The 27,024-nt window shown below is 45.0% G+C and overlaps 1 protein-coding gene across 5 annotated transcripts in view; it reads right to left on the bottom strand.

Annotated features, from left to right (window-relative positions):
* The window catches only part of GPSM1 (G protein signaling modulator 1), a 1,136,422-nt gene that overhangs the window by 328,698 nt on the left and 780,700 nt on the right, over positions 1–27,024 (bottom strand). For all 5 annotated transcript variants that reach the window (XM_069609568.1, XM_069609567.1, XM_069609566.1 and 2 more), the window contains exon 11: positions 24,328–24,507. In XM_069609568.1, the coding sequence (XP_069465669.1) occupies positions 24,328–24,507 (180 nt within the window). The remainder of the gene's footprint in view (positions 1–24,327; positions 24,508–27,024) is intronic.

Below are 27,024 nucleotides of genomic sequence, written 5' to 3'. Positions count from 1 at the left end.
CAGGGAGAAGCAGGACGCGAGGCCTGCGTTGACATCCTTGTCTGACTCGCTGCAGGCACCTGGCAAGTTCTCAAGTTCTTTACTGGCCATCCACGGCAATGTATCCACACAGAGAGACACTTGAATGAAGAGAAACATTGTCAGGCTGTTGAAAGGGCCTCATCTGGGACTTGACTTCCTTCTGCTGCCTCATAAAATGCCAGAAGTACCGTCTTCGTTATGTAACATCCTTTCAGTGTATGAAAGTGCGCTAGCACCCTGGATGGAACGCTGGGACACAATGGGCCTGATTCATGGAAGTGTTTTATAATGACGCAATCCCATAGGAAAACATTCCATGAATCAGGCTCTAAGAGTCTATCTGGGGAGCTGCCAGGCATTATGCACCGGTATAGCTATAGATCTTGATGACTCAGCATTCCGCGCAGTGCTTTAAGTGGTGTGACAAATCGTGGGGGGTGGGGCTGTAACAAGGTGGTGGGGCCTAAATGATGGGCGTGGCCTGAAGTGCCCCCCATATGGGACAATAAACAAAGACAAGTGTGTTTCATCGCTGTCAGGTTTTAATTGTCCCGTGCTGGGGATTCGAACCCGAGCCCTGCCGGTGACAAGCCTGTCACACTAAATTGTTCTATTTTATAGGTGCACCATTTCTTTTGTTTCATTCAGTAGATTGCTTGACACATAAAGGCAGTAACATGCTTTAAATGTCAAGCAGTCTATGGAATAACATTATTATTATTTGTTTTTTAAAGGTCTGGGAGCCCATCTACCAAGAAAGAACACAGCCAAATAACCTGTGCTCTGCGAAGTTTCCCACTTGGGAGGGTCTACAACCACGTTTTAGCTCACTGTACCCTTCACAGAGGGAAAATATCTATTTGCATATGAGTCTGGTCGCATACACTTGGGAAGTCCAGCACCGAAATGCGAGGCAAAGCTCTGAACAAGAGTACCAACAGCAACCCCAGACACGTATTTTGGCCTAGTCAGGCCTCATCTCATCAGTGAGGTGAAACTGTGCCTCTATAAGTTCCGATTGGGAACCTACCCAGAGAACAGGTTCTTTTTTAATTTTTTTATTTTAATTTGGTTGGAAAAATCAACTTTTCTAATATAAAAAGACATTCTTGCATAAAACACATTTTAAAAATTACACATTTTTACGATTTTTACAACATTTACAAAACATTTACAAAACATTTACAACATTTACAATATTTAACACACTTAAAAAGTGCCACATTCACAAATTTACGAATCATATTTACTTATATGGAATTTTACATTAAAACAGAATCGTGAAATTAAAAGTAACTTTCAAGTAATTTAAAATTAAATTTGGGAATTCGCCTCTGATAATGCATATAAACTTGCTATTTATCTGTATTAAGATTTCTTCTTCATGTTGTGGTCTTTGTATTTACATCTAGATATGATAGTAGTTCTAGATAGTGTACTATCGCTATTCTTACTGCATATCTTGTACTGGCGAAAATATTCTGCCATATTTCATCGGGATTTGCAGATTTATACAGATTCAACAGTTTAGTGAAATACACTTGCCGCTGTGAAACTAATGCTGGACAGTTAACGATTAAATGTTTTAATGTCTCTTTTTGAGTTTGATCGTAACAAAAGCGACAAAAATTCATCTCCTTAGGTAAGACACCTCTCCTAGTTAGGATCTCTCTTGTGTGCCACAGATTAAATCTAAAGCGTAGATACTGTTGTCTTATCTTTGGTGAGGGGCACTTTATCAAATAATCTGCTGTTTGTTTCATTTTCTTACAACCAAACAACACAGTGTTAAAATCTTTATAAGTAGTGCATTTCTCACGATTACACAAACAGTCGTACTGCTGTATTTTTACTTTCGCTCAATTAGGGTTTTCTAACAAAAGATCTAAGGAAATGTTTGCATCTGCCAAAGTATTTAGTTCACACTTATGCCATTTTACAGGTTATTTTTGGCCATGTTGGTTCTCAGTAGAGGGGCTCCCAGACCTTAGGTGTACAGTCTATTGAATGAAATGAAAGAAATCCTGCATTTCTGAAATAGCACAGTGCGCTGTGAAACTGGCGTGCCACCGCCAGGGCTCGGGTCCAATCATCAGCACGGGGCAATACAAAAAAGTGTCTTTCCTCGCTGTTGGTGATAGTGGGAGCTGAGGGGTCCTGGCAGCGCCCATGCTTGATCAAAGTTTTCTGGAGACTGCCGGGGCTCAGCTCCGGCCCACTTAATGCCTTGATTCAATGTACCACACAAGATACTGCCTCTGTGCACGTTCCGACCCTCAGCTGCACCACCACTCTTCCGCCTCCCATCTCACCTGCGGCCTGGCTTCACTTCCGCCGGATCCCGCATTGCCCCATCCTGCTCCCTTAATGCCGCTCCCGCTGCGAGGCCCGCAAAGCAACTGTTTCTTGGTGCCTTATTTAAATATCCTTTCCTGCTTTTTTCCTTGTGTCCCAGTTTCGTCTCAAGCCTACCGATGTCCTGGCTTCCAGAGTGCAATTTACCTGAGCTGCAGAGTTATGTAGGCAGGTGTCCGAGTGGTAGCTGCTTTATAGGTAATGCAGGCAGTCTTAAAGAGTATTCCGGCTGGGATGGGAAGCCAGCCTAGCTCCTTTAGGATGTTGGAATGTGGTAAAATGTTTTGCTTCCCATTGAGCTGTTGTGCAGCATGTTAAGCGCCCATAAGTCGGCCAGGTGCGTCACTAGAACGCCAGTGAGGAAGACGTTCCTCCATTAATGTCAGAGATTACCAGGGCCTAGACTCTGATACTGGAGTTCTTGGTTGGGATGAGGGTTTTATCTTTTGGAGAAGGGTTAGTTGGCACCAAACAGTTGGGGCTATTTTTGGATATGGTGTCAGAAAGAGAGATTGCTGTATGTAGTGAACCCAAGTGATTGGGACGTTGAGGCCAGGTTGGGTGGGAAGCCTTCGAGGTGCATGTAGTTTAGCCACCCGTCTTAGATGGGTGACTGAGTAAGACAAATTCCATCTTTGTGGGGTTGAGCTGCAGGTGTGTGGTTTTCAACCAGGCTTGGGTGGAGGTGAGAAATGCTCAGTGTATCACTGACTTCTGAGTATAATCAGATACCCTCCACATATTGTTTGAGATGTTGAGGTCACTGAATAGGGATCCCAACGGCTTCGTGAATAGATTAAAGACCACCCGGTAGATTATTAAGCCTTGTGGGATTCCTCAGCTGACCGTGCGGCAGTCTCCACTGTAGTTGCCCATCTGGACGGCTTGGTGGCTGTCTGAGAGTTAAGATGCAAGAATTGAAAACTCTGCCCAAGAAGACTATTCTGTTGATGGGTAGCCTGGTCATTGTGTCATGGCCATGTTCAACATAGCAGAGAGGTGGAGGAAGTCCAGGAGTCATGTGCCGCCTCTTTTTCCATGATTTGAAGAGCACAATTTATGACCTGGATGGTGGTTGCTTTATTGCTTCATTTTGGTCTGAACCCAGATTAGTAAACACGGAGCTGTTGGTTAATCTGATCATAGCGTTGGTTGGCAACTCCCTCCTCAAGGATTTTTCCAATGAGTTTGAGGCTAGTGATTGGTCAGTAGTTCGCAAGACCGTCTGGGGCCAAGGTAGGTTTTTGAAAAGGGGATGGGAATATTAGTTCTGTTTTGGGGTACTTGTGAAGATGCCTTCCATGAGTGAGGCATTTACTATTTCGAGAAGTGGAGTGAGGACGGTTCTATTGATCTGCTTTAGATTATTATTAGTATTTGATTTTTATAATGCGCAACACACCCATAGGCCTCTGTGCGCACAGTGTAGCAGTCGGGAGGGTGCCATCTTTGCATACGGTTGGTTTCAAGGCTGTAGGTGTGTCAGTGAGGTCTTTAGGGGTGATCCAAATCAGAATGCACACAACTTGGGCTGTATCTGTTGGTAAACGAATGCATTCTGAGCAGTGGAGAGCCGCACACACTGTCTTCTCTTGCACCCCACACACTCTGCATATTTTTCAAAATAAAAATGTGCATAACTGAAGATTCTCATTTGTCGTCCTGCCACACGCTGAATGCACATACGTTGCCAAGAACACAGAAAGAGGACTCTTGCTTTGGGAAAGAGCTCTTCAAGTATTATCATGGCATCATGTTTTCACCTTCTGGATTTGGACGAGCTATTTAAACACCTTTTCCATTAGCACCCCACCTTTCCATTAGCACCCCAGACATTTTGGCAGGTGGCAAATGGCAGTAAATATCAGGGAAGGCCTGTACCAACTAGTAACGGTGCTGATGCCCTCTGCAATGACTCATGCTACACCCGGGCTATTACCTTGGGCTGGCGGGCCGTTAACAATTAGCACATTCAATAGAATGTTGAAAGTGGGACAGCCAATCAACTTGCTCAAAAGGAAGTCCATACCTGCTGGTGCAGGCCTCCTCTAGAATCTCTCTCAACGCTGCGGAGTGTGCAGACAATAAACAGAGTATTAAAGGCCAAAGGGAGGGTGTAAAAGGTGATAGCATTGGAACATTCGAATTCTTGATCTCTTATTGACCATTGAACGGTCACCACACCAAATATTGTTATTGCCCTTACTCTCCTTATGCGCCCTCGTCTACAGCTTGGGCCCAAAAAAAGCATTATTCTTGGGCTCCACATTTATGCCACAACCTGCAACTGGCAACATGAAACAAAAAAAATTGCAAAAGTACAAACGTGGACTGAATTGCAAAACAGTAGATCAGGTGTGTGTAACTGGAAAATTTAACACTGGTGTAACTCAGATCGCCACGGTGCGCTGTCAGCATGCCGACTAATACATTTGTTGATGGACTTTGAAAAAACCGAGATGATGCCACATTCCTGAGCATTAAGAATTGCTAATTACAATACTGGGCCATAAGACCATCAACATCCTGTATGGATGAGCCCGCAGCATCAGTCAGAGGAAACCGTCCAAAACAGAGAAATGGGACGCGGGAATGAGGTTCATTATTGAATTGCATGCATGCAAAACATACTCATCTTGGGTACACTAACTCTCACTGCGTACAGAAGCATGGTATTCCAAGCTCAATTGGATATGCATCTTTGATGTGGCTTCTATAGTGTCACATTTCATACCAGTGACCGCCATTGGGCAATCTCAGAGAAGGTTGTCATGCCCTTTACAAATCCTTGGCTAGACATATCTGTTCAGGGAAAGAATGGCATTGGACTCAATCTGGACTCAGACAGAATGGGTCTAAACACGGCGACTGAGTGGCAGAGGTTGGCATCTGAAGGCCACCATGTGTGCCCAACTAAGCCCCACCACGATTCTGCTGTGGATGATGATTTGGCAAGATCCATGAAGATGGTATGGGACCACTGGAAATCCAAGCACACTACATTGACTCCTCCGGATTGAGTAGTCAACGATGATAGCAATCACTAGATCCATGTGCATTCTTAGACGAGGATCTGGTCATGACTAGATGCATTGTGCATTGCATGATTTTTTCTATAGTAAAAATGGTTCTTCTGTAAAAAAAACGTAAAAAACGAGGCCCAAAAACCAGTTTATTTTGGGTCAAATTCCGAAAATGTTTTTTTTTGTTGCTGTTTTTTTATTATTATATGGGGGTGGGGCCCGCAATCCCCCCTCTTCGTCCTACCTTTATTTATACCCTTGCCCAACCCCCCCCATCTATTTATTAAAAAAAAGGTAAACACATCTGGCTGAAATTCAACCAAAAAACCGATCTTTTCTGTCTAATTTTTTGTGGGGAATTACTGCAAAAATTGTGTCCATCTGATACCAAACACCATTGGAAGACAGCATGCCAACAAGTCCCCACATTTTCTTCTGAGGTTTCACACCATGTAAAGAGGGTGGGACTCTTGTCAATCCTTATTAGTGGACCGATGGATACAGGTATGGAAACTATTTCTGAGTTTCACTTTTTCAACAGAGCTGGTACATTCTTTGGGTTTCTGGTGGGAAACAGTCAGTATGTATGAGAGGTGAGGACGAGCTTCGTCATTATTAACATATCAAGGACATATGATTTCACATCTAGTTGGTCCATTCCAACATGGCAGACAACGAGAAACAACTAGAGCCATCATCTATGTTAATGACCAATTAACACAGTCAGACTGATGCCAAGACACAGCTGGAATTATAAGTGTTGGTGCACGGCATCCCTTTTTCACGGCACCTTCCATACAGTGGTCTGCAACCTGCAGCTATGCATAGGTTTTGGAATAACACTCCTATGATCCCTCACCATTGAGCATGCTGACTAGAGCTGATGGAAGTCATTGTGAAACAATCTGGCAAACCACAGGTTGCAGGCCCTTGCATTAGAAGCATTCTTGCTGTAAACCAGCCGATATTGAATAAGTCTTTGGAGACTGCCTGAAGCAATGAGGAAAAACTGCCAATGAGTTGGGGGCTTGAACAGCCCCACCACCTGTAGATTGCTTTGAGGGTAGTGCACAGCGGCAGTGACCCAACAATGTCAAGGGGATACAGATCCTTCTCAACCAGGAGCAGGAGGCCTATCGCAGTGTTTACCAGTTGGGAGCTGAGTGGGGCAGTCTCTACCCCTCTTTATGTGCCCGGTTACAAGTATCACTCTCAATCACACAATTGCCTGTGATACCCTAATGCTGACCAGTGTTCTCTCTTTTCTTTTTCATAACTACAACCTCCAGAAAACTCTGCGGCGGAAGATGAACTACCTGACTCACGAAAGAGAGAGCGAGAGACACAGTGAGGAACTCAGAGTCTACCAAAACCCGCTTACCATGCACCGGAAACATAGACACTTCACCACGGCAGAATCATAGCTTTGAAGCCAGCGATTCCAGCATCGATCAGCCATCATGGAGCGCTGGTGAACCCACATAGGGGAAAAAGGGCGGGGCTTGAAGGACCATTTATTACATTACGCCTGTGTAACCTGGCTCCTGGGGACTGGCCCATAGGAGCAGGTGAGCACTCCAGCCAATGGAAGGTGGGAGGGGAGTGTGAAACCCTGAAAGAACACTATAAAAAGGAAAGAAAAGAAAGACTAAGCCTGGGATTTCTGGGTGAGGTTAGGTGGAGAGTGGGTGACCAAGACACCAGGCGGAGGAAGGACAGTAGAGTGGAGCATGGAAGAGAGTGGAGCATGGAAGAGACTGAGGAGGAGTTTGTTAAATGTGAGGTATTTGCTGTGAGAGAAAGCAGTACTTGTGTGTAAGCGTGTGTGTATGCAAGGTGTGAGTGAGAGAGAAAGCATAGGAGAATAAGTGAGCAGTGTATATGAGAGAGTGGAAGGAGGGATGGAGAGTGTAGAAAGAGGGAAGGAGAGAATAGAGTGGAGAGGGGAGTAGATATATGGGAAAGGCGAGAAAAAGAGTCGAAAATTGGGTAAATGAGCAGAGAAGGGGCAGTTGTAGGGGGAGACAAACAGATGGAGAGAGAAAGCTAGAGTGAGAATGAGTGGCAGTTAAGTATCATCATCAGAGGGATAGAGTAGAGGAGAGAGAGAGAAAAGAGAGCAGAAAGGGTTAAAATAGTAGGATTGGAAGAAAAGAAAAAGGCCACGAGGGACAGGAGCGCACGGACATGAAGAGGAGCGGATTTGTGAAACCGAGCATTTGAAGAGGCACCAGATCCCATTGTTGAGGCGATATTAGGATAGAATATTCCCAGAAGATTACCAGAGGGAGTGAGTAAGAAAGGGCCAGGGCCTTTAGGGCATCCCTCCAATCAGCAGACTAGACAGTAGGGGTTACCAATCTCTAGTTACCCATCAAGGCGATACAGAAGCCTGGGTTAGTGTGGTGGGACCCCACGGTAGATGAGAGAGGGACGGCCTTTAGAGACTCTGATTTCCCTAACACATCATCAAACGCCAGCCTCATTCTTGTTCTGTAAAATAAAACCCCTTGAATCCTCTTTCGGAGTAGTGGTATTCTTTAGGCCATCTGTGACAATAGTTTTTACTGACTCTGTATGGTTCTTTTGTTTGTCACAGGTATTATACATGCAATTTTGCTATTTGGTGAAGCCTTCGGAGTGGAGGGATCAAGGCAGACCTCAGATTTCTCCCACGTCATTCCCATTTTAAAAATGATAAGGACATGACTCACTTGTGGTGTAGGTCAATTGAAGGTGATGATAAGTTTTTCATCCAATGTCATTTTCTCAGCTCAGGCTAAATATCATGGTGAATTGATCCCATTTGGCATCAAGGTGAGGTCTTGTGTTTGGTTTTTCTCCCCTATGTGCCCTGCTCCCCATAACAATCGCAGACCCTCTGCTACCCTTGCCGCCGACTTGTAACCCTTTGGGCATGACCACTTTGTGTAGGCTCCATTGCTTCCCAGCTAAATCAGTCCTTTATAAATCACATATATACCCACATACACACACTTAACAGCTTAATGTCACACTTGTAACAGCTAGATGTCTTTGAAGAATGCCCTACTGTGAGATAATGGGGCTGAAACATGTTGACACAGTTAGACACTAATATAGTTAGAGACAGGGGGGCTTCATTACACAAAGGTGGCATAAGTGCATGGAGTCGCCAGTGAGGGCAGTTCACGTGTACGAGCAGCATATGCACTTCACCCATGCTGCCTGCAAAAGAGACTGTTAGGCAGGCCCAGCGATGTAGGGGTCTGTGTTGAGGGTGAAGGGGGTTGGAAGCATGTGTGCATAGGGAGGGGGCATCAGGATACCATATGGCGAGGAAGTATGGTGGTGGACAGAAGAGGTGGAGGGGGACAGAGTGGGATCTGAAGTTTTGAATGGGGGAGCAGTAAGGGAGGTGGCATATCCTCCAGGCGCATTAACGAGAGAAGCCTGCATATTAAGGAATAGTCTATGTCTGACGAGCAGTGTTCAGTGGATGCTATGCACAGTGGGAAACGGGCAGCAAGAAAGCATATGTTTAATCAGGGTGACTAATGTTTAAAGTGCATAAAGAATTAACTTAAACACCCATCTTCTATCATCTTTTGCACGCTTGATGGGCAGACAGTGCTAACCGTAGTTGATTTGTCATTAGAAATAGTTGGTGAAGAGACAAATTGGTTAATCAATTTACAGGAATTAAAAAGATAAACGTAAAAAAGGAGGGGTTGCAACATTTACCCCAAAAATACTCTGCACACACACCACCTGCCCCACCACCACACTGTGCCCACCACAGACCCTATTTTTTCATTATTGTCTATGAGGCCTTTGCCACTGACAAGCCCTAAACCTCCCTTTATTTGTGTGGTAAATTGAGGTCTACCACAAGCTGTGTTCCAAACCTCTTGTATTTAGAAAGACTCAACATAAATAGCCAAAGCCTGAATTTGAAGCTAAAGAATCCTCTCATCAGAAGCGATTATAAAGTTGCAACTGTCAACACAAAAAAAGTTTTTTTCTGATAAATTCATGGGCGCAAATAATTCAACCAACCAAATTCTTCAAACAAAAAAAAAATCTTGAGAATAAAATGGTGTCATCGCCAAACAACCCAATGACACTAAAATGGGTTGAAAACATTCACAATTATTTTGATGATGAATTTACCAGAATTCAGTCAGAGATCAATGCTTCACCCTCTACTGTAGACCCGTCAAATCCTCAAACACTCCTGTCCCACCTTTAGATTTCCATTCAGTTACTGGTTTAGAGATTCTATATCTAGACAAAAAGATCAATATCACGTCCTGTTTGAACAATCCCTGTCCATCTAATTTTGTCAAAGACAGCATCACTGAGATTTGGCAATTTATTTCTGATTTTATCAACAAATCGTTGTAGCAGTGTAACTAGCATCCGCAAACTAGCTTGGATCAATGCCTTAAGAAGCCACCACTTGGACACTGACTTTCAGTGCAACTATAGACCAATTGTCAACTCCAACTATTAGTTGATGTGTTGCTGCTTCATTGCAAAAGACAATTGGGCTTCAGATCCCGTTGTGAAACTGAAACCGCCCTGTCATCACCACCTTCTCTGGAATATGAATGCCCATTCTGACTCTTTATACTGTAAGGGTGCAGAAGTAAGGCTCGGACACAATGGTGGCATGTTTTTGTATATAGACTTTTATGAATAAAAAGATTGTTGGAAAAATCTTTCCCTGAAGCTAAAAGGGAGGTTCAAAGTTTGTCACTGTCGTGTCCCAAAAACCTACTGCTGTACCTAACACTAATAATCTAATAATAACTGTGTAAGGATTATCTCTTCTCAAAGTAAAAAGTGTTCTTTGTGTTTTCAATCAACAGAAAAATGCCCAGTTTCGATGGTAGTAAAAAGTGATGCAAAATAATGTTCCAAAATACAAGATTTCAAAGCTAGGGTTGTGCTCCTTTCCCCTAGACGACTTCCTATCAGAATTTGCTGGATAACTCACGAGGAACTGATTCTTAGCTTCATATAGTTCTTCATAGTTCATAGTTCTTATATCCTACCAGCTTGGCAGATTTGGGGTTGATTTACCAAAGCGGAAATGTTCGAGGGAGAAAAGACCAAAGATTATTTGTTCGAAATAATCTTCAGTCTTTTCTCCCCTGAACATTACCGAGTTACTCAAACCCATATCCACACCCCCACCCACACCCACCCCATGCCCCCTACTTACCTTGCATTCCATCTCAAGCTGGTCCCCGCAACGTCTGTTCCCTTTCACTTCCGTGATCGGAAACTGGCGGCGCAGGGTCCTTTCCTTTTATTTTGTCGGGTCAGCTGTGGGGTGTCCCCCCAGCCTTTATTTTTGGGGGGCACTGCAGGACAGCCTCGGGGGACACCCACGCAACCTCTGCTCACAGTATACTGAGCAGTGGTCGCAGGGGACAACCCTGCAGCCTTTTTTTGTTTTTCTTTCTGGGATGCTGCGGGGGACTGCCCCACTCACAATATAGTGAGCAAGAGTGCGGGGGACACCTACGCAGCCTGCAGCACCGAATGCGTGATTTGGTGAACTTTTCAGCCATCAGATTTTTTGAACGGCCGAAATTCGGCCAAATCACACATTCAGTATTTTTTATTCTGTCATATTGGAGGAAACCGCTTGGCACGCTCTGCTACCAAGCATAGAATTCCTATTAACAGTGGTTCTTTACCTGCTTATTCTCAAACTCTCATGCAGGTGAGGGTTCCAGACCCACAAGAATTCTTAAGGCTTGGTCCACTCTTCTGAATGAGAAACCTGAGGGTGTTCTCACTTATAGGCCCCGGGGATCCTTTGTTCAGGTGGCCAGGGAAGGACCATCATGCCTGGATCCCAACCCTGTGGATGAACAACCGAAGGAGGAGCCCCTGGGCAGGGGGTCCTTGGGGACTGCAGGAGGAGTACCCTCAGGAGAGACGTGGTATTCCCCCCTTTTTGGCACACCCCTATCCAACATCCCTTCAGTCTTCAAGGGATTTTCTAAACTAAGTCGCATCCTACCCCGGCACTTTCCCTTAAAGGAAAGAAGGCGAGAGCCTTATGGGAAACCAAAACCCTATTTATCTCCTACCATACATCTATCCTCCCCAACCTGACAACATGCCATCCAATTTTCACATAATTAACCGTGAACACTACAACTCCCATACTCCCCCAACACTGCTCTTTTCCAAAACCACTGGGACAAGGAAGAAGCAAAAGGGAACAATGAGGATTACCCATAGGAACCTATGCACCAGGGATTCCTATGGGCAGTCGCCATTTTGTCCCGGTAATGAGGTCAAGTAAGGTCAGGCCTTCCTTAACAATTTTTCCCACCTGAAACCTGTTGAGCCTCCCAGACTGTATAAAAGACAGAGTATACAGACACACTCTGAGCGACCTGGGGGTGCTGGAGGAAGCACGGAGACCAGTAAGGAAAAGCCAGAGCTCAAAGAACCCTGGAGGACCTGGAGGGAGAAGGACCACCCCAACACATTACCCCAACACTGCGCGTGTGAGTACAGGGAAGGGGGCAGTATGACGAGGGAGCTCTGACTCCAGGGAGACAAACCAAGGGCAACTGGGGCTGCCTGTAAGTGCTGAAGCCAGAGCTCCTCCACTGGGCCAGACAATCAAGCCTAGGTCTCTGAGGGGCAAGTGGGGAGACCCTGCCCTCAGAAGAATATCCTCTTTAACACCCTACAGCTCCCAAAACTGCCTGGATGCCTTTTGGGGAAAATGGCGAAATATGAGCAATACTCAGACTGTTGCATTCTGATACATGAAGTCCAAAGGCATTCGTTTTTGTAAATCAAGAGGGGTCCATGCACTACTGAGAGAAACCCCAGAGAAGTCAAGAGAGCAAGGCTGGGCACGAGAAAGGACAGTCCTTTCTGAATTGCTGCGAATGGAATTCAGGAAAGCCACGGGGCGCCACAGAGCAGAGGGCAAACCACAGATCTTGCTCAGCCCAGGACTGACTGATGAGAAAGAAGGTGAAGACAACCGGTGAGTTCTCGTGAGCAAGAGGAGAGAGCCCGGTTTGTGATATTTCAAGGGATAACTGTGGCAAATGACTGTTGCGTTGCAGTACTTGTAGTTCTAGGAAACAGCGACAGAGAAAAGCCAGTGATACGGAGTAGCGGAGTGGTCCGGCGAAAGGAAATGGCTCACTCGAAAGACTCTACAAAAGCTGAAAGGTTTTGGCTATAAAGCGATGAAGTGAATGAACTCAAAAAAAGCGTAATGATCAAGATTAACCCCGGCAAAAGGGGGAGTGAAAAAGTCAATGTTGAACTTTTGTGCTTATGATATTGAACTACCCAGACCAAGAGAACTGGGGCAAATAACACAAGAGTGTGAGCGAAGGGAAAGTCGAAGTGGTCCTGCGGAGGTCTGTCGTAACAGCCTCGCACATTCGAAAGTCCTTGACATCAGGAAAAGGTCCGAGCCTGACTGAGGGAGACCAAAACTGTGATAAGTTAGAGGAAGGGAACTGCTAAAGAATGTGAATTAAACTTGGGGCAGGGAACCCCTGCAAGAATTGTGATTGAAAGGTCTGAGCCCGACAGAGGGAGACTTAGGTGAACTTTTGCTTTGACAGGTTAGAGCCCGGCCGAGGGACACCGCGTGAACTTTTGTTGAACAGTGAAAACATTTTGGAAGCTGGAATAAGTGCCAAGCGGGCCTCGATCCACGTTTTGAACGGCCTTTGTTTTGAGAACCTAAGCCAGAGCGTGTCATCCTGTCTACGGGGACTGCCTTATTCCGTGCTGTCTAACATGAGAAGGAGAGGTGACTCAGTCCTTATGTTAGAACACTGTTTTCCTTTACATTTGCATTATCCCTTGCACTCATTTGTTTTAGTAGTATAAGGGCAAGCAATAGGTTTCTTTAGTATAGGCCATCTTATTTTGACGGACACTACTAGGACTGGTTTTATTTATTATTTGAAGGTAGAGCGTGCTCCCATCCTTAGAGTTAGGGCCAGATAGGAGTTTATCCAACCCTTGTGTTCAATTAACAGCCTTGAACATTGCATCTTTTGTGTCTGCCTTCACTTGTGATAGCATGCCTCCCTTACACCTGCCAAGCAAGTGATCTTTCTTGGGCTGTCTTTTCCTCTTACAGGGTTCTACACCCTCTTTGCTTTAAACTTTGGCTTCTCATATGGCTGTGGGTCCCAGACTGCATCGGCTTGGTTCACTCTCCTGCCAAACATTCAACTGTCTCTCTTTTACCTCAGGGTCTCAGACCCTCTCTTTCTTCAGGGTCCCAGACCCTGTTACTCTTGGGTCCTGGTCCCAAGCACGCACCTTTTGCATTGTATCTGCTTGGTTCACTCTCCTTACAAGTATGCAACTGTCTCTCATTTGCTTCATGGTGCCAGACTCTCCCCTTTTGATTTCTGACCTCACCCCATTGCTTTCTCAGACCTCACAGCCCCTGGGCAGCCCGTGTACCTGTTCTCTTCCTTCTTGGAGGTAACAGCGGTTCCTGGGCCACTGTATCCCTTCTGGATGCTCTGGTAGCGTTTGGACATCCAGCTGGGTCTACAGCAGCTCTGCAGACTGATGCCTCCCCCCCCTCTGCATGGTCGGTCCCTTCTGCACTTCACTGGGTCATATGGCTCATGCCAGCTGCTTCCCTGTATGGTTCCCACTATTCCTCTTCGGGAGACGTCTCTCTCTCTCTCTTTCTCTTCTCTCCTGAGATTTGGCTTGAGCTTTAACTTTCATTTCTCTTGCAGGCAGTACTACAACGTTGCTGGGAATTCCTCTCAGGAGAAGGGGTCTCTTGGTCCCTCCAATGAGTCTCCAGCTCCCCTTAGTTCCCCTCAGACTGCTGGTGCCCAAGGGGTCCACCCCTCTCTGGTAGTCCCACTGGTTCACGCCCTCTTCTGCACATCTCTCCTGCTCCTTGCTCCTCCAGAGAGGACTTTCACTTCCTGAGTCTCTCTTCCCTTTTATAATGGCTCTGGCCAATATGATTTGAGAAAACACTTGACAGCTCAAAGTGGTTCTTAAAGGTAATTCCCATGCCTCCACACTCCACCCTCATCACTGTACCGATCCTATGACTTCCTTGTGAGTCATCAGGGTTCTTCTTTATCACAGAACTGAGAAACGGGTTCTTCACTTAAGTAACTCCTATTCTTCCTCGTTCCAGTACTTTCTAGGGGTCAAAAACTTATGAGCCTATTAGGGAAGTGGTTGTTCTTAGGGCTGTAGAAAGGGGGTCTAGGGTCAGGTTATTATACCACATTCTCTGGGAAGGGTTGTCCCTAATCTCATAAGGGGCTTCCTCTCCCATGCAATCCTCCCACGGTGCACCATCCCTGGGGGGATTATTGTTCTGTGGCCGAACCACCCTAGCCCCATTGGAAATGTCTCTCACCAGGGGAGAAGGGAAGACATACTTAGATTTGTCACAAACCCCAGCCTCTGTCACCCTTGACCATGATTTAATCCCACAAAGAGTCTGGTCCATTCCAAGGGTGTTGGATGAAGCCATTTGATGGTTTGCTTCTTTCTTATCTAACAGAATGTCTCATACTGTCTACGCCAGCTTCACCTTTGCTTCGACTTAAGAAATAATAATTGAAAAATCCTCAGAGTTCTGCCCTGTCTCCATTATTATTTAATATCTACCTGAAACCATTCCATGACCTGTTGCAATCTTTGAACATGGGTTTTCATTGGTGCACCAATTACTCAGAATTCTTTTTTAAGCTACTGGTTAGCAGAAGCTGCGATAAAAATTCACTCTTTGATACCATATTTGCTTGCACCAAAAGTTGGATATCCGGGAAGTGGATGAGTTTAAACACCTAAAAAACTGAGTGGGTAAAATTACTTGCCCACAAACAAAAAAAGATCTCAGCAAATGTTGCACTTCCCTTTGCCAATTGATTCCCATCCACTGCCAATGGCCCCCAAAGCTAAGACCCTTTGGATGTTGGTTCCCACGTCAACACAGTGATTAGCAGCTCCAGTTATTATATCAACCCTTTTCACCAAATACGCCCTCATTCATTGGACAATCAACTGGGCACCCCGCAATAGCGCTTGTTGGAGCCCAGCTGGAAAACTGTGTAGCAAAAACAGTCACCAGGTCTTCACCTAGAGAGCATGTGAAAGCCATTATTGACCACTTGCTGTGGTTGCCCATTGGGACCAGTATTACATTCTGGGTCTTTAAATGCCTCCATAATACTGCACCACAATATATCTGCTCTCAAATGTATTTCAGTAAACTAATTCGAAATCTATGATCCTCAACTTTAATTTTGGCTATCCCTCCAATATTTCATACAAAATCCGCCGAGGGAAAGACATTATCAGTCCAGAGTGAACTAGTATGAAGTACTCTACCGGAAACTACCAGGTCACTTCTTAATTTGTGGATTTTTAAAAAAGCATCTTAAAATATTTCTTTTTTCAGAGTATTTTCTTTCTGGGACTATGTTCCAGTACTGCCTGCGTTTACCACTTTATAAATACTTATTAACAGAACATGTCGGCAGTCTGTTCGTTTGTCCTAGGGCTGGTAACTGCCCCCCTCTGCCAGTCACCATGTTCTTGGAGGATCTCAGTCTGCTAATGAAAAGAAGGGTTTTGGTCTCTGCTGCTCTCTCACCTGGTCCTTGAGCGAAGTGTCTGATTGCAAGAGGGAGCCAGCACTGGCGTCCACCACAAAGGATGGCACTGCTGAAAGCAGAATGCCCCACATACTGCCCCAGAAGTGAGATGTCATTATCTCATTATGAAAGGCGAATATCTTTTCTTTCCTTAAAAGTTCCTCTCTAATTCTCACCAACTGTCTTATTTTTTCTTTCGTCGCCCCCGCTCTTTATCCTTCTCTCCTCTCCTCACTTGCGCCTTCTCCTCATCACTGTTTTTGGTCAGTCTGCTTTTAGTCTCAATTGGTCTCTTTCCCTATGGTTCCCTCTTATGGATCTGTATGACTCAGTGAGTCTCTATTCCTGCTCCTATCATGCTAAGCATATGTTTTCTATATCAAGTAATTGCTTTTAGATACAGTTAATCCGCTCCTGGGGCAGCGTTTCTGCTCCCAATGTGCTAAACACAGTTACGGATTAAGCTGCATTGATGTGAAATTACAGATGATTTGCTGCAGTTAATTGCAACATAAAGTGGACTACAATCCCTGACGAGGATTGTGAATACCAAATGCTGCATGCCAGCAGGGAGAACTTCCGCTCTGTTTAATGGCCAAACAATCCGCCGCTGCCTGGAGAAGACCATTTACGCCTATCCAGTCTGAGTTTACACCTGTGTAAATTACGCAAATGCTGTGTACAGTTCACATACTTTTCTTTACACATATATGTGCATATTACACATCTGCTGTGTTTTGTGATTAGCACATACGTTTTACATAGTTAATAGTTAATGTATATATATTTTTTCCAGGTTACTTTTGACATTCACCTGCCAAATGTTTTAGGAATGATATGATATGGCATTTGTAACACGCCTATACACAACTGTTTCAAGGCGTGGCGAGGCAAGGAAGGGGGAAAAGAGGGAGGACAGAGACAACGATCTTACTAGGCCAAGTGACATTGAGATTGCGCAGGGGAGGGCGGAGGGGAAAGTGTCAGGTGAAAGGGGAGGAGGCAGTGCTGTACATGGGATAAAAAAAAACAAGAAGTGCGGCAGCAGGTGGCAGGTGCAAGGGTAAGTGCAGACAGCAGGTGTCCAAAAGTGCAGGTAGGGGGACTGCAGGGTTACAGATATAGACCCAAGTGCAAGGATTGCTGGGAGGCAGTGCAGGTGTGCAACTGGGCAGGCAGGGACCTGGGCCCGAAATCAGAGTGTAGCCAGGTGACCAGTGCAGTATCAGACAGGAAATCAGCAGGGGAGAGGAAGAGAGAAGGTGGAAGCAAAGAGGAAGGTCTTGAGGTGCTTCCGGAACCGGAGATGGTTCTCCTCAAGTTTCAGAGAGGCAGGGAGGCTGTTCCAGAGGGAGGCCCCAGCCGAAAAAAAGAGATCTACCACCAACTTGTTGTTTGGAGAAGCGACTGACCTTGAGGGAGTTGGAGGTGGATGAGCGAAGAGCTCAAGTAGGAAGGTATTTACGAAGAGAGAGTTGGGGGTATTGAGGACCCAGGCCCCAGAAGGGATTGTGGACAATGCATAGTGAATCAGGTTCATAGTGGTAGTCAGACACAGCCAAACCAAAGACTGCTATTTTAGCTGACTAGGTCAATGTACTTATGCAGTAATATCGAAGTATTCTGAATTTACAAGTTCAAGTTTAGCAGGAGGAATCAGCTGTTGAAAGATTCACCACTGTGTGGAAGAGTTGTACAAGCTGGTAATACAGCACATTGAAGAGATAGGCGCGAGGGGTAAGAGATGAGAGGTGGACACAAAGTTGTACTATTTTCATTATCAGACATCTTTATTAAAACAAAAAGGGTTGGATGAAGGCCTCTCTGTCCTTATCCTGAAGTGAGTTTCCCTACCTAGGAAACTATGATATGATATGGCATTTATAACGCGCCTATACACAAGTGTTTCAAGGCGTGACAAGGCAAGGGAGGGGGAACAGAGGGAAGACAGACAACAATCCTACTAGGCCAGGTGACATTCAGATTTCGCAAGTGCATAGGGAGGGGGATGGGGTTGATTGCGGGGGTAAGGGGGAGGGGACAGTGCAGTACATGGGATAATAAATAACAATAAGTAAAAGTATGGCCAGCAGGTGGCAAGTGCAGGTAGTGGGAATGTAGGGATACAGAGACAGTCCCAAGTGCAGGGGTTACCAGGAAGACGGTGCAGGGGTGTGACTGGCAGGGAGGGGGACCTGGGCCCGAGATCAGAGGGCAGCCAAGTAACCAGTGCAGATTAGGTTTCAGCTAGGAAGTCAGTAGGGGAGAGGAGGAGAAAAAGCAGAAGCAAAGAGAAAGGTTTTGAGGTGCTTCCGGAACCGGAGATGATTCTCCTCAAGTTTCAGGCAGGCAGGGAGGTTGTTCCAGAGGGAGCCCCAGCCGAAGAAAGAGATCTACCACCAACTTGTTGCTTGGAGAAGCGACTGACCCTGGGGGAGTTGGAGGTGGGTGAGCGAAGAGCTCGAGAAGGAAGATATTTAGGAAGAGAGTTGAAGGTATTGAGGCCCCAGAAGGCCTTGTGGACAATGCAGAGGGTTTTGAACTTAATCCTCACAGCCACTGGGAGCCAGTGCAGAGATTTTAGTCCTGGAGAGATACAACCCCTGGGCTTGAGGCCAAGGACAAGCCTTGCAGTCCTGTTCTGGATGAGTTGCAGAGGGCGGAGAGTAAAGGCAAGCAGATTCAGAAAGGGGCTGTTTCAGTAGTCTAGCCTAGAGAGAACCAGAGCTCTGGAGACAGTGAGCTTCTGGGGGAAGGAGAGGAAAGGAAGAATACCTCTGAGGAGGTGCAGCTGCTAGTGTGACTTCTTAGAGATGTGAGGCGAGAAGGAGAGTGCGGAGTCGAAGATGACACCGAGGTTTTTAGCCTCACAGATGGGAGCAGGAAGAGGGAGAAGAGGTGGCTGGGGGTAACCTGAAAATGAGCTGAGTGCCATCCGCATAGCACTGGAAGTTGGGGCAGAGCGCGGCAATGTGGTGGGCAAGAACTTCCAGGTATTGGTTGAACAGCCAGGGAGGGAGGTTGGACCCCTGAGGAACACCACAGGTAGAGATGGAGATAGAGGAGAGGAAGTAAAGATAAGTCTGTGCCAAGTTGTCAAACCTATAAACTGTCCTTGTGTCCAAAACATACTAATCTGACCCTCACACAAGAAATAAACAACTAAGGGTGCAAGGAAATGTTATGTTATGTTTGGCAAAACGTGTTCATAATTAAAGCAATAAGATGCATTCAACAAAAACTGAATTTTCCAAGGAGAAGTGTGATTCCTTTCTCCTGGATATTTAGGTAGGATTACAAAATGTGTCTCTTTCAAATACCAGTTCCTTGAGGATGCAAAAAGTGTCTCTTTCAAACAACAATTACTTTGTTTCTTTATACTCAAACAACAATTACTTTGTTTCTTTATACTCAGTTCCCAAAGTTCTTATGCAAAAATAATGTCCCAGAACATTTAGCTCTTTCTGGGTTCCTTTTGGACTAAGTTTTCAAACAAAAAGGATCTTGTTCAAACATGAACGTCCACACTAGAATGCCTTGTTACAGCTTTAATGGACCTCCTTGCATACTTTCCTGCCAAGAATCCCCTTATGTGCTCTTCAGATACCTGGTGTACTCTCCTGCCAGGTAGGCCCCATTGGGGTCTTGCACATTCCCTTAAATATTCTCTGCCTGGTGTGCTCATTTCACCAGGACTTCTTTGTTTCACTGACCTTTAGTATAGCACAGTTGCATTACTTTACTGGGCTTCTACTTTAGTTGCTTGAGGTATTACTTGTTCCAACGTTCACTACATTGAAATCCCATACATGGGGACTTTAAGTTCTGTCTTTGTGCTTTATTTGGTTGGTATTCAAATATTCTTATAGCATTTATTTGCTTACATGCCTGTCGGTACGCCCTGGGGTCCCCAATGGCTCTGGGTAGACTCACTGGTATCTTGCAGCATTCCTGGCCTGTGGCATGTCACTGCAATGAAGCTTCCTCTCTGGGACGACCTCCTTCACACTGCAGACCTTCCTTCAGCATTCCAAGCAGCTCTGCGGTTCCCCACCGGCTTCTATCCGTGACCAGGAAGGAAGACTGCTGCTTCTCCGCACAACCGTATCTCTGGTAGCTCTGCTACTGCTCCCGGTACTCCGATGGTCCTCCAACAGTGCCCGCAGCGTCTCTTCTGGCCTCGCCCCACACCGGTAAGCTGCTCTCATAGTCGCAACCTGCTGTCTGGAAGTGCCTCTATTCTCGATCTCCGCCAACATGGTCCTTTCCGTATTACTTGCTTCTCTGGCTCTGCCTGGCTCTTGAGTGTGGATACCATCTTTAAATGTCCTATGCACTCGTGATTCACAAAAACAACTGGCATATTCAACTTTCTGTTTCTTTCAATCTGCATCAACTCTTTCATCTTCCCCGTTTCAGTACTTGAGGCTTTATGCGAGTTGAAGTCCATAGAATTTCTAGGATTTCTAAAGTGATGTTGTTCAGAATTTCTTTTAGAAAAACATTAAAAACAGGAGATGTTAGGTGTGTATTCTGTATGTGTGAGGTATGAATGGTATTTTGTATAGAGTGATTTGCAGGAAGGGGTTTCTGTTTTTTACTAGGGGAGGGACTTGTAGCGACAACAAGCCATCAAGAATTTGGGCATATGAGGTTTTTTGCTCTAGGAAGGGAAGAATACTGCGTCTCTCCTGATGGGGCCACCGCCTTCCTCCGACAGCAGTCTCCTCCCACATAATCCTCCCTCATAGTACCACCCCCACCGTCAGGATCAGGTAACGGCTGTCATCCCTGGCCACCTGGGAGGAGATCCTTGCCGGGGAAGCAAGTTCACTCTGCAGGATTCATCCCATAGGGTAGACGCAGACACCGGCTTCCCCCTCTGAGCCCCCCTTGCCCTTCTAAAATTCAACAAGAAGTCAAGCCCAGGCATTGCCATACAAAACTCGAATGGAGCCCACAGATGCTTCAGAAATTGTATCATCACATCCAAATCATCCAGAGTATGTTTGAATGAGAACATAGGCTTTGTGGTTATTTAATTTACTGTGAGAAAGAGTATTGTGAAAAACTAAATGAGCACAAAGCCCAGTGTGCATTAGGTCTTTAATAATTCAAGCATGCAACCCTTTTATCACGGACATATTTGTCAAATATAAGATCAGTCATCATTCTTATATTCTCAAAATACTCTTTGATGTTATGCAAAGCAACCAGGAAAACTCACTGGTGAGATTTACGCCCTTCACTTTTCAAATAGGGCAATTTCGAAAGAGTAAAATAGGAAAGTATCAGTGTCCATCTTGGAGTATTAATCTTCTATCAGAAAATAATTTGTATGGGTATTCTAGGTTTTGATACTCTGCTCTGCTCAGCAAGAGAAGCGTAACATTCTTAATACGACACTACATAGTGAAAGTGATCATTAGAAATGAACATTGTAAAATAATAAAACCCAGTTTACCATAAGTACAATTAAATAATTCCCTTTTTTAGTTACATTCTGACACTCCATGCACACCATTCTGTCTCTTAAAATGTCCTTTCTTCTTGGAGGGGGTTGCGCTAAGATTAAAACCAAGGATCTGTTTGTTCTGCAAGCACTAAGGCAATGATGAATTTTGCAGCCCGACCACTTGTTAGTATTTTTGCTGAACCAGTACATTTGTCACAGTACACACACACACACATTAATAATGATCCAAAATGAAACATTTCTAACACAGCTGTAGACCCTGAAAGCTGGACCTCTGGCCCCTTGCAAGGTCTGCCATAATACAAGCACCCTCCACAGAGCCTAACTTCATCCCCTTACCTCTGCTTTATGGACAATGCACTCAGTGTGATGTTGACATTCCTACAGGACATAAATAATGACAATGTATGTCTCCAAACACCAGGCAGTTCCCCACCTCGGGGGATGCCTCTGTCACTGCCACACTCATTCTACTTTTAACCATAAACACAGCACCCTCTTCCAGCTTCCTTCAATAGATCTGTTTTTTATTTCATCACGCTGCTGTTAGGAGCAGCTGAGGTGTCACTAGTAGAAGCACACATGACAACATTGTAGAGGAGGTCCCAAATAAAGCCTGCACGCCAGTCGCCCATTTTGAAGTACCAGAAACGTTCTCACCAAAATATGTGACGTACGATGAGCAGATAAATCAGCAGAGAGCTGCAGTAGGGCTCTGCCCAGTACCTGTCAGAAGAGCAACACCTATTGAAGTACCGGTTCAAAGAAAACCATGGACAGTGAGGTATCCATGAAGGAAACCTTACCAGCAAATGAGACAAAATGAAGATTGCCTAAGTACCATCCTCTATGGGCCGGCCAGGGGTATCCAGAGTACAACATTGCCCTCTTGCAGAAAAGGAAAGAGAGAGACAGGGAGATACAGACCTAAAGAGCGAGGTAGAGAGATAAAGAGAGCAAGAGAGTGAGTGACAGGGGGTAAGAGCATGGAGAGAAAGAGAGAGAACGAAAGATGTATAGGGAGACAGAGAAAGAGAGAGCTATATAGTGAGATAGAGAGATACAGAGAGCAAGAGAGTGAGCGACAGAGGGTAAGAGCATGGAGAGAAAGAGAGAGAACGAAAGATGTATAGGGAGACAGAGAAAGAGAGAGCTATAGAGTGAGATAGAGGGATACAGAGAGCAAGAGAGTGAGCGACAGAGGGTAAGAGCGCAGAGAGAGAGAAAGAGTGCTAGATCAGAATATGATACGCTGGGTACATCTAGCATAGATATTTTATTTTAATGTTATATCCATCCTTTAAACAATTCTTCTGATGCACGATGCGAATCATCTGATGTTCCAGAAAGTGTGCTCAGATGTCAGCACTCCCACCATGAGTGATATGGGCAGTGCACAGCATGTCCCTCCGTTCTAATGACACACTGTTGGCAAATACTTTATTCTGTGTAACCTTCTAAAATTCCCGTACTGTTAAACATAAGGACATTTCCTTGACCCCCACACGTTTGAGCCAAAAACCCTTTGTCTCACCATGAAGAAGACACTTCTAAAATGCATCAAACTATCTACCATTTCCTGGTTTTATGCTAATTTAGCCAGAATGTCATGAATGGTACACAATTAGCCAGACAGGGAAAGTGTACCAAGTACTGCTGAGGTTCTAACGCCAAGGGAGGTATTGCCAGATGTTTACATCACATTTATTTAGAATTGTGACATTCTGTCGAATTTCATGTTCGACCATCTTTGATTTTATCTTGGTTTCTAACCAAATATCCAGAACACCAGAATATTTTGATCACATTTCCAATTGATGTCCCTAAAAACAGCCCTACCCGTTTTCAATTTCCATTTGTCCCCACGAAGCAGCAATTGGCTTTTGTTTTTTGCTGAGAAGGTGTATTCTTCCTTGGTTCCTGCAAGCTGGCTCCCACCCTCTGGAACTCGCTAGTATTGTCCTTTCTCCCTATGTAAACAATATGGACTGACAGCACTTGGGACAAAAAGGAACTTTCACGGGGAAAAAATCATATTGAAAAATACACATACCGGTCAAAATATCTCATACCATAAAAACACAGCATAAAAACGCCATGTTTTTCGAGGACTCGCATCAAATGACACCATACTGGGAATGGAAATACAGCTTACAAAGTGAAAATGAAAACAAAGTTACCAAATCTAGAGGCTAGAGCTCATGTTAACATATTTTCTAGAGTGTTTTTGTGTGTGACCCTGAATAAATACAGCGTATCGTTTTCCCTGGTGTCTTTCGTATTCCAGTAGAAACTTTGGATAACACAACTGGAGGAAATTGGCGGCACTCGGAACACCGACTGAACCTCTTTCCACCTTTTCACCATGACCCATTCCCACCCAGTCATGAACCAGCATCACCACATTCCGCCAGATTAAACCAACGTGTACAGCTCAAGCATAACACAATAAATACAAATATACTGATCACAATGAGTGTGTGATTCCACTCTTGCTTCCTGAATCAGTTGTTCAGCTGCACCAGTTACTGCAATGTGCTTCAATGTTCTTTACTTATGGGAAGATGCATATTTTGTGTTATTTGTGTGTTCTGTGCACAACAACAATGTTCTTTATGTTGAATGTAACCCATCATCTAATAACGTTCAATGTTGTGATAAAAGTCACACATTCCAAGCCTGCAATGGCAGGTGGAGATGAAGACATTCGTGATTTTTCTGTTATTAAAAAAAAAATGAACTACTAGAGAAGGGAGAAGTATGATCTGCACAGCTCTGGAAAAGCATTGGTAAATTGCAAGAATATTCCTACCGAGTGTGTCACTTGAACCCGGACGTCGTTGGCATCCAGGGCAGAGGATCCGGTCTCCCGTGGCTTTCTGTCAAAATCCACCTGCCCATCTTTGTATTTTCTGCCTCGTAGAGGTATTGACATGAAGTCTTTCCCTGCCATCTTGACATCTCCCAAGTGGTGGCTGTCCCCATTCTTCTCCTGCAGAAGCAAAACATAGATCACTTTAAGGAGGGGGCAGAATCACAGTGAGCTTGTTTGTAAGGGAGTTATTTGATCTTCGCAATGTATCACTTGGCTTGTGGCTGCTGGTACTGAAAGAACCCAACACTTTGCTGTGCATCTAGCAGGGTTCGAAAGTTCTGGGAGCTAATTTGCTCCTGCTTGTAGCCTAGAAGAACCTGGTAAGTGGGGCGCCAATAGCTACCAGGATGTACAAAGGACTGCCATGGTCAACTGGTGGCGTACAAACATACCCGTGTGACAGCAATTGCGTGCGTGGAAATGTGTATTAAGGAGCGTTAGGACGCATCTCGAAGCATTTAAAACATAATGGGTCATATATAATGCACACAGTTATAGCTGGCATGATGTGTGGCATGCATGCTGTGTGTCATGCATGCTGTGTGGTAGGGTCTGGTTTACTACAGGTAGCCCCAGTTAACTGGGTGATGACTAGTAAACAGGAGCTGCTTCGAGCTCCGGCCCAGGCCCATCAAATCTTCGTTTCAATCCCTAAAAAAGGGGTGAAAGAAAAAAACCACAACACCCTGTAAATCTCAAAGGATAATGATGAATCCACTTTCTTTTGATTTCCTCAACCTGAGCTTCTAAAGCCGCAGGGCAGATCCTGAAGAAGTGGCGCAAGTAAAACCTTCTCAGATGAAGTGCTTTATTTCCTTGAGCCACTTTAAGAAATGTGCAGGGTACATGTGCCAGAACAAACGCTGGGAAGCTGGCCCTCAGACTTCCAATTCAAAATGTCTGACTTCAAAACCTGTAAAAACCTGTCACAGCGCAGAACAATGTTAGACGGCGCCCTTGCCCTAATACATCCGCAAGCGCCCTTCAAATCGATGAGGAGTCCTTTTCTGCTAATGTAATATTCTTCCCACCCTCCATTGCATACGCCATTAAACCCTTTAACTGAATTCCCAACTCTGCCCAGAGTAGGCACCACTAAGTGGAATTTCACAATGTGGCAAATGCCAGCAGATTTTTTTACATTTTAAGGGAAAAATTAAACACCTCCTAATAAACAAGGGGCTAAATAAATATTTAAATATGAAAACATGTATTTTAGGTGCAGTGGTACAAATAAAGGACCAGCGTCCACAGGGGTGTAGATAGGGTAGGGCCTGAGCATGCAAGGCCCACCCAAAGTGTGTAAATGCGCTTTGAAACACTTGCCTTGTGTATAGGCGCTTTACAAATAAACATTACCAACATTACCTACACAGCAGCACTGTGTGGGAATTTACAGATGTTAATGTCACTGCGGTGTGCCCAACTACATAAGCTTTAGGCCCCACTAGTTAGACAATCCTGGCTACGCCTCTGAGCGTCCATTATAGCATGCAACAAATTATTTTTTTCTAAAATTAAGATTAAAAGGCTAAATATGAAACTGGAACAGAGAGCGGTCTTAATGGCCTGACAGTCAAGACAGGATCAACTTTTGGAAGGACGAATAAACGAATTGACACAGCAGAATAGCATAACCAACAAGGAGTGTCGCACATGCATAACAAAGCCTACTCTCAAACACAAGGCCCAGAAAATCCTCTGCACGCCCATCTTCCGGAAAGAAGGGTGGCTCGCGGATGGTTGCTTCCCAGTTCCTGCTCAGGGACGTTGTATGTTTATAAGTGTGGGATTTATAAAGCGCAAACTTAGCAGGGAAGCAACGGAGCACTGTACATAGAGGACACACCATGAGGATGACAAATAAGGATGGCGGGGTAGCTGAGGAGCTGGGATAGATAAGGGGAGCTCTAAATGGGAGAATTAGGGTTCAGTGACCCTTCACATGCCATAACCCACAGTCCCTTCAAAGCCCATTACCTACTGTGGAGAATCAGAAGAAGGACCCAGACACTGCAAATACATTTTTGCTGTTGTTTATTTAAACTAAAATACGGCCTATCTTTCCCTATAACTACAGGATGGTCCCTGCCTATTTTACTAGCTACGGTGCTCGTAAGTCAGTGTGAATGTCCAAAACAAGTCCGCCCTTTGTCCAAAGGTAACCTATCTGACCCTACCACTAGTATAACTAACTAAGACCAGGACCTTCCTTCTCCTGGTTGCTGTGTTTTATTATTTTCTCGGCTCTTTTGTTCCACTGAAGAGACCAAGCGTAAATAGTCTTTTGCTGCCATTTGCATTACATTCTGCAGTTCTTCGAGCAGATTGGTCGCCTCCCTGTCCTCTTTCTTACAGATTGTGTTAGTTCTCTTCAGGCTCTTTCTATCTCTCTAGTAGGGCTCGAGGCCTCTGGTATGTTGTTCTCCGCTCTGATCTGTTGATGGCTCGATTTCCCATTACACTTCGCCTCTTCCCAGACTGCTGTTCCATGTATGAGTCTTAACCTTCTCAGCTCACGGGTCTGCGCTAACAAAGTGTCTTTCTCTGTTATATTCTCCTCATCTTCGGAATTTGTGTTGACGTTTCCCCTTTTCACAGGTTAGCAAATTTCCAATACTATTCCTTTCACAC

Source organism: Ambystoma mexicanum, chromosome 8, assembly GCF_040938575.1.
Source record: "Ambystoma mexicanum isolate Mex_15411 chromosome 8, UKY_AmexF1_1, whole genome shotgun sequence".
NCBI lineage: Eukaryota > Metazoa > Chordata > Amphibia > Caudata > Ambystomatidae > Ambystoma > Ambystoma mexicanum.
The sequence above is the reverse complement of the archived record's forward strand: the minus strand, read 5'-3'. Positions and strand labels throughout refer to the sequence as shown.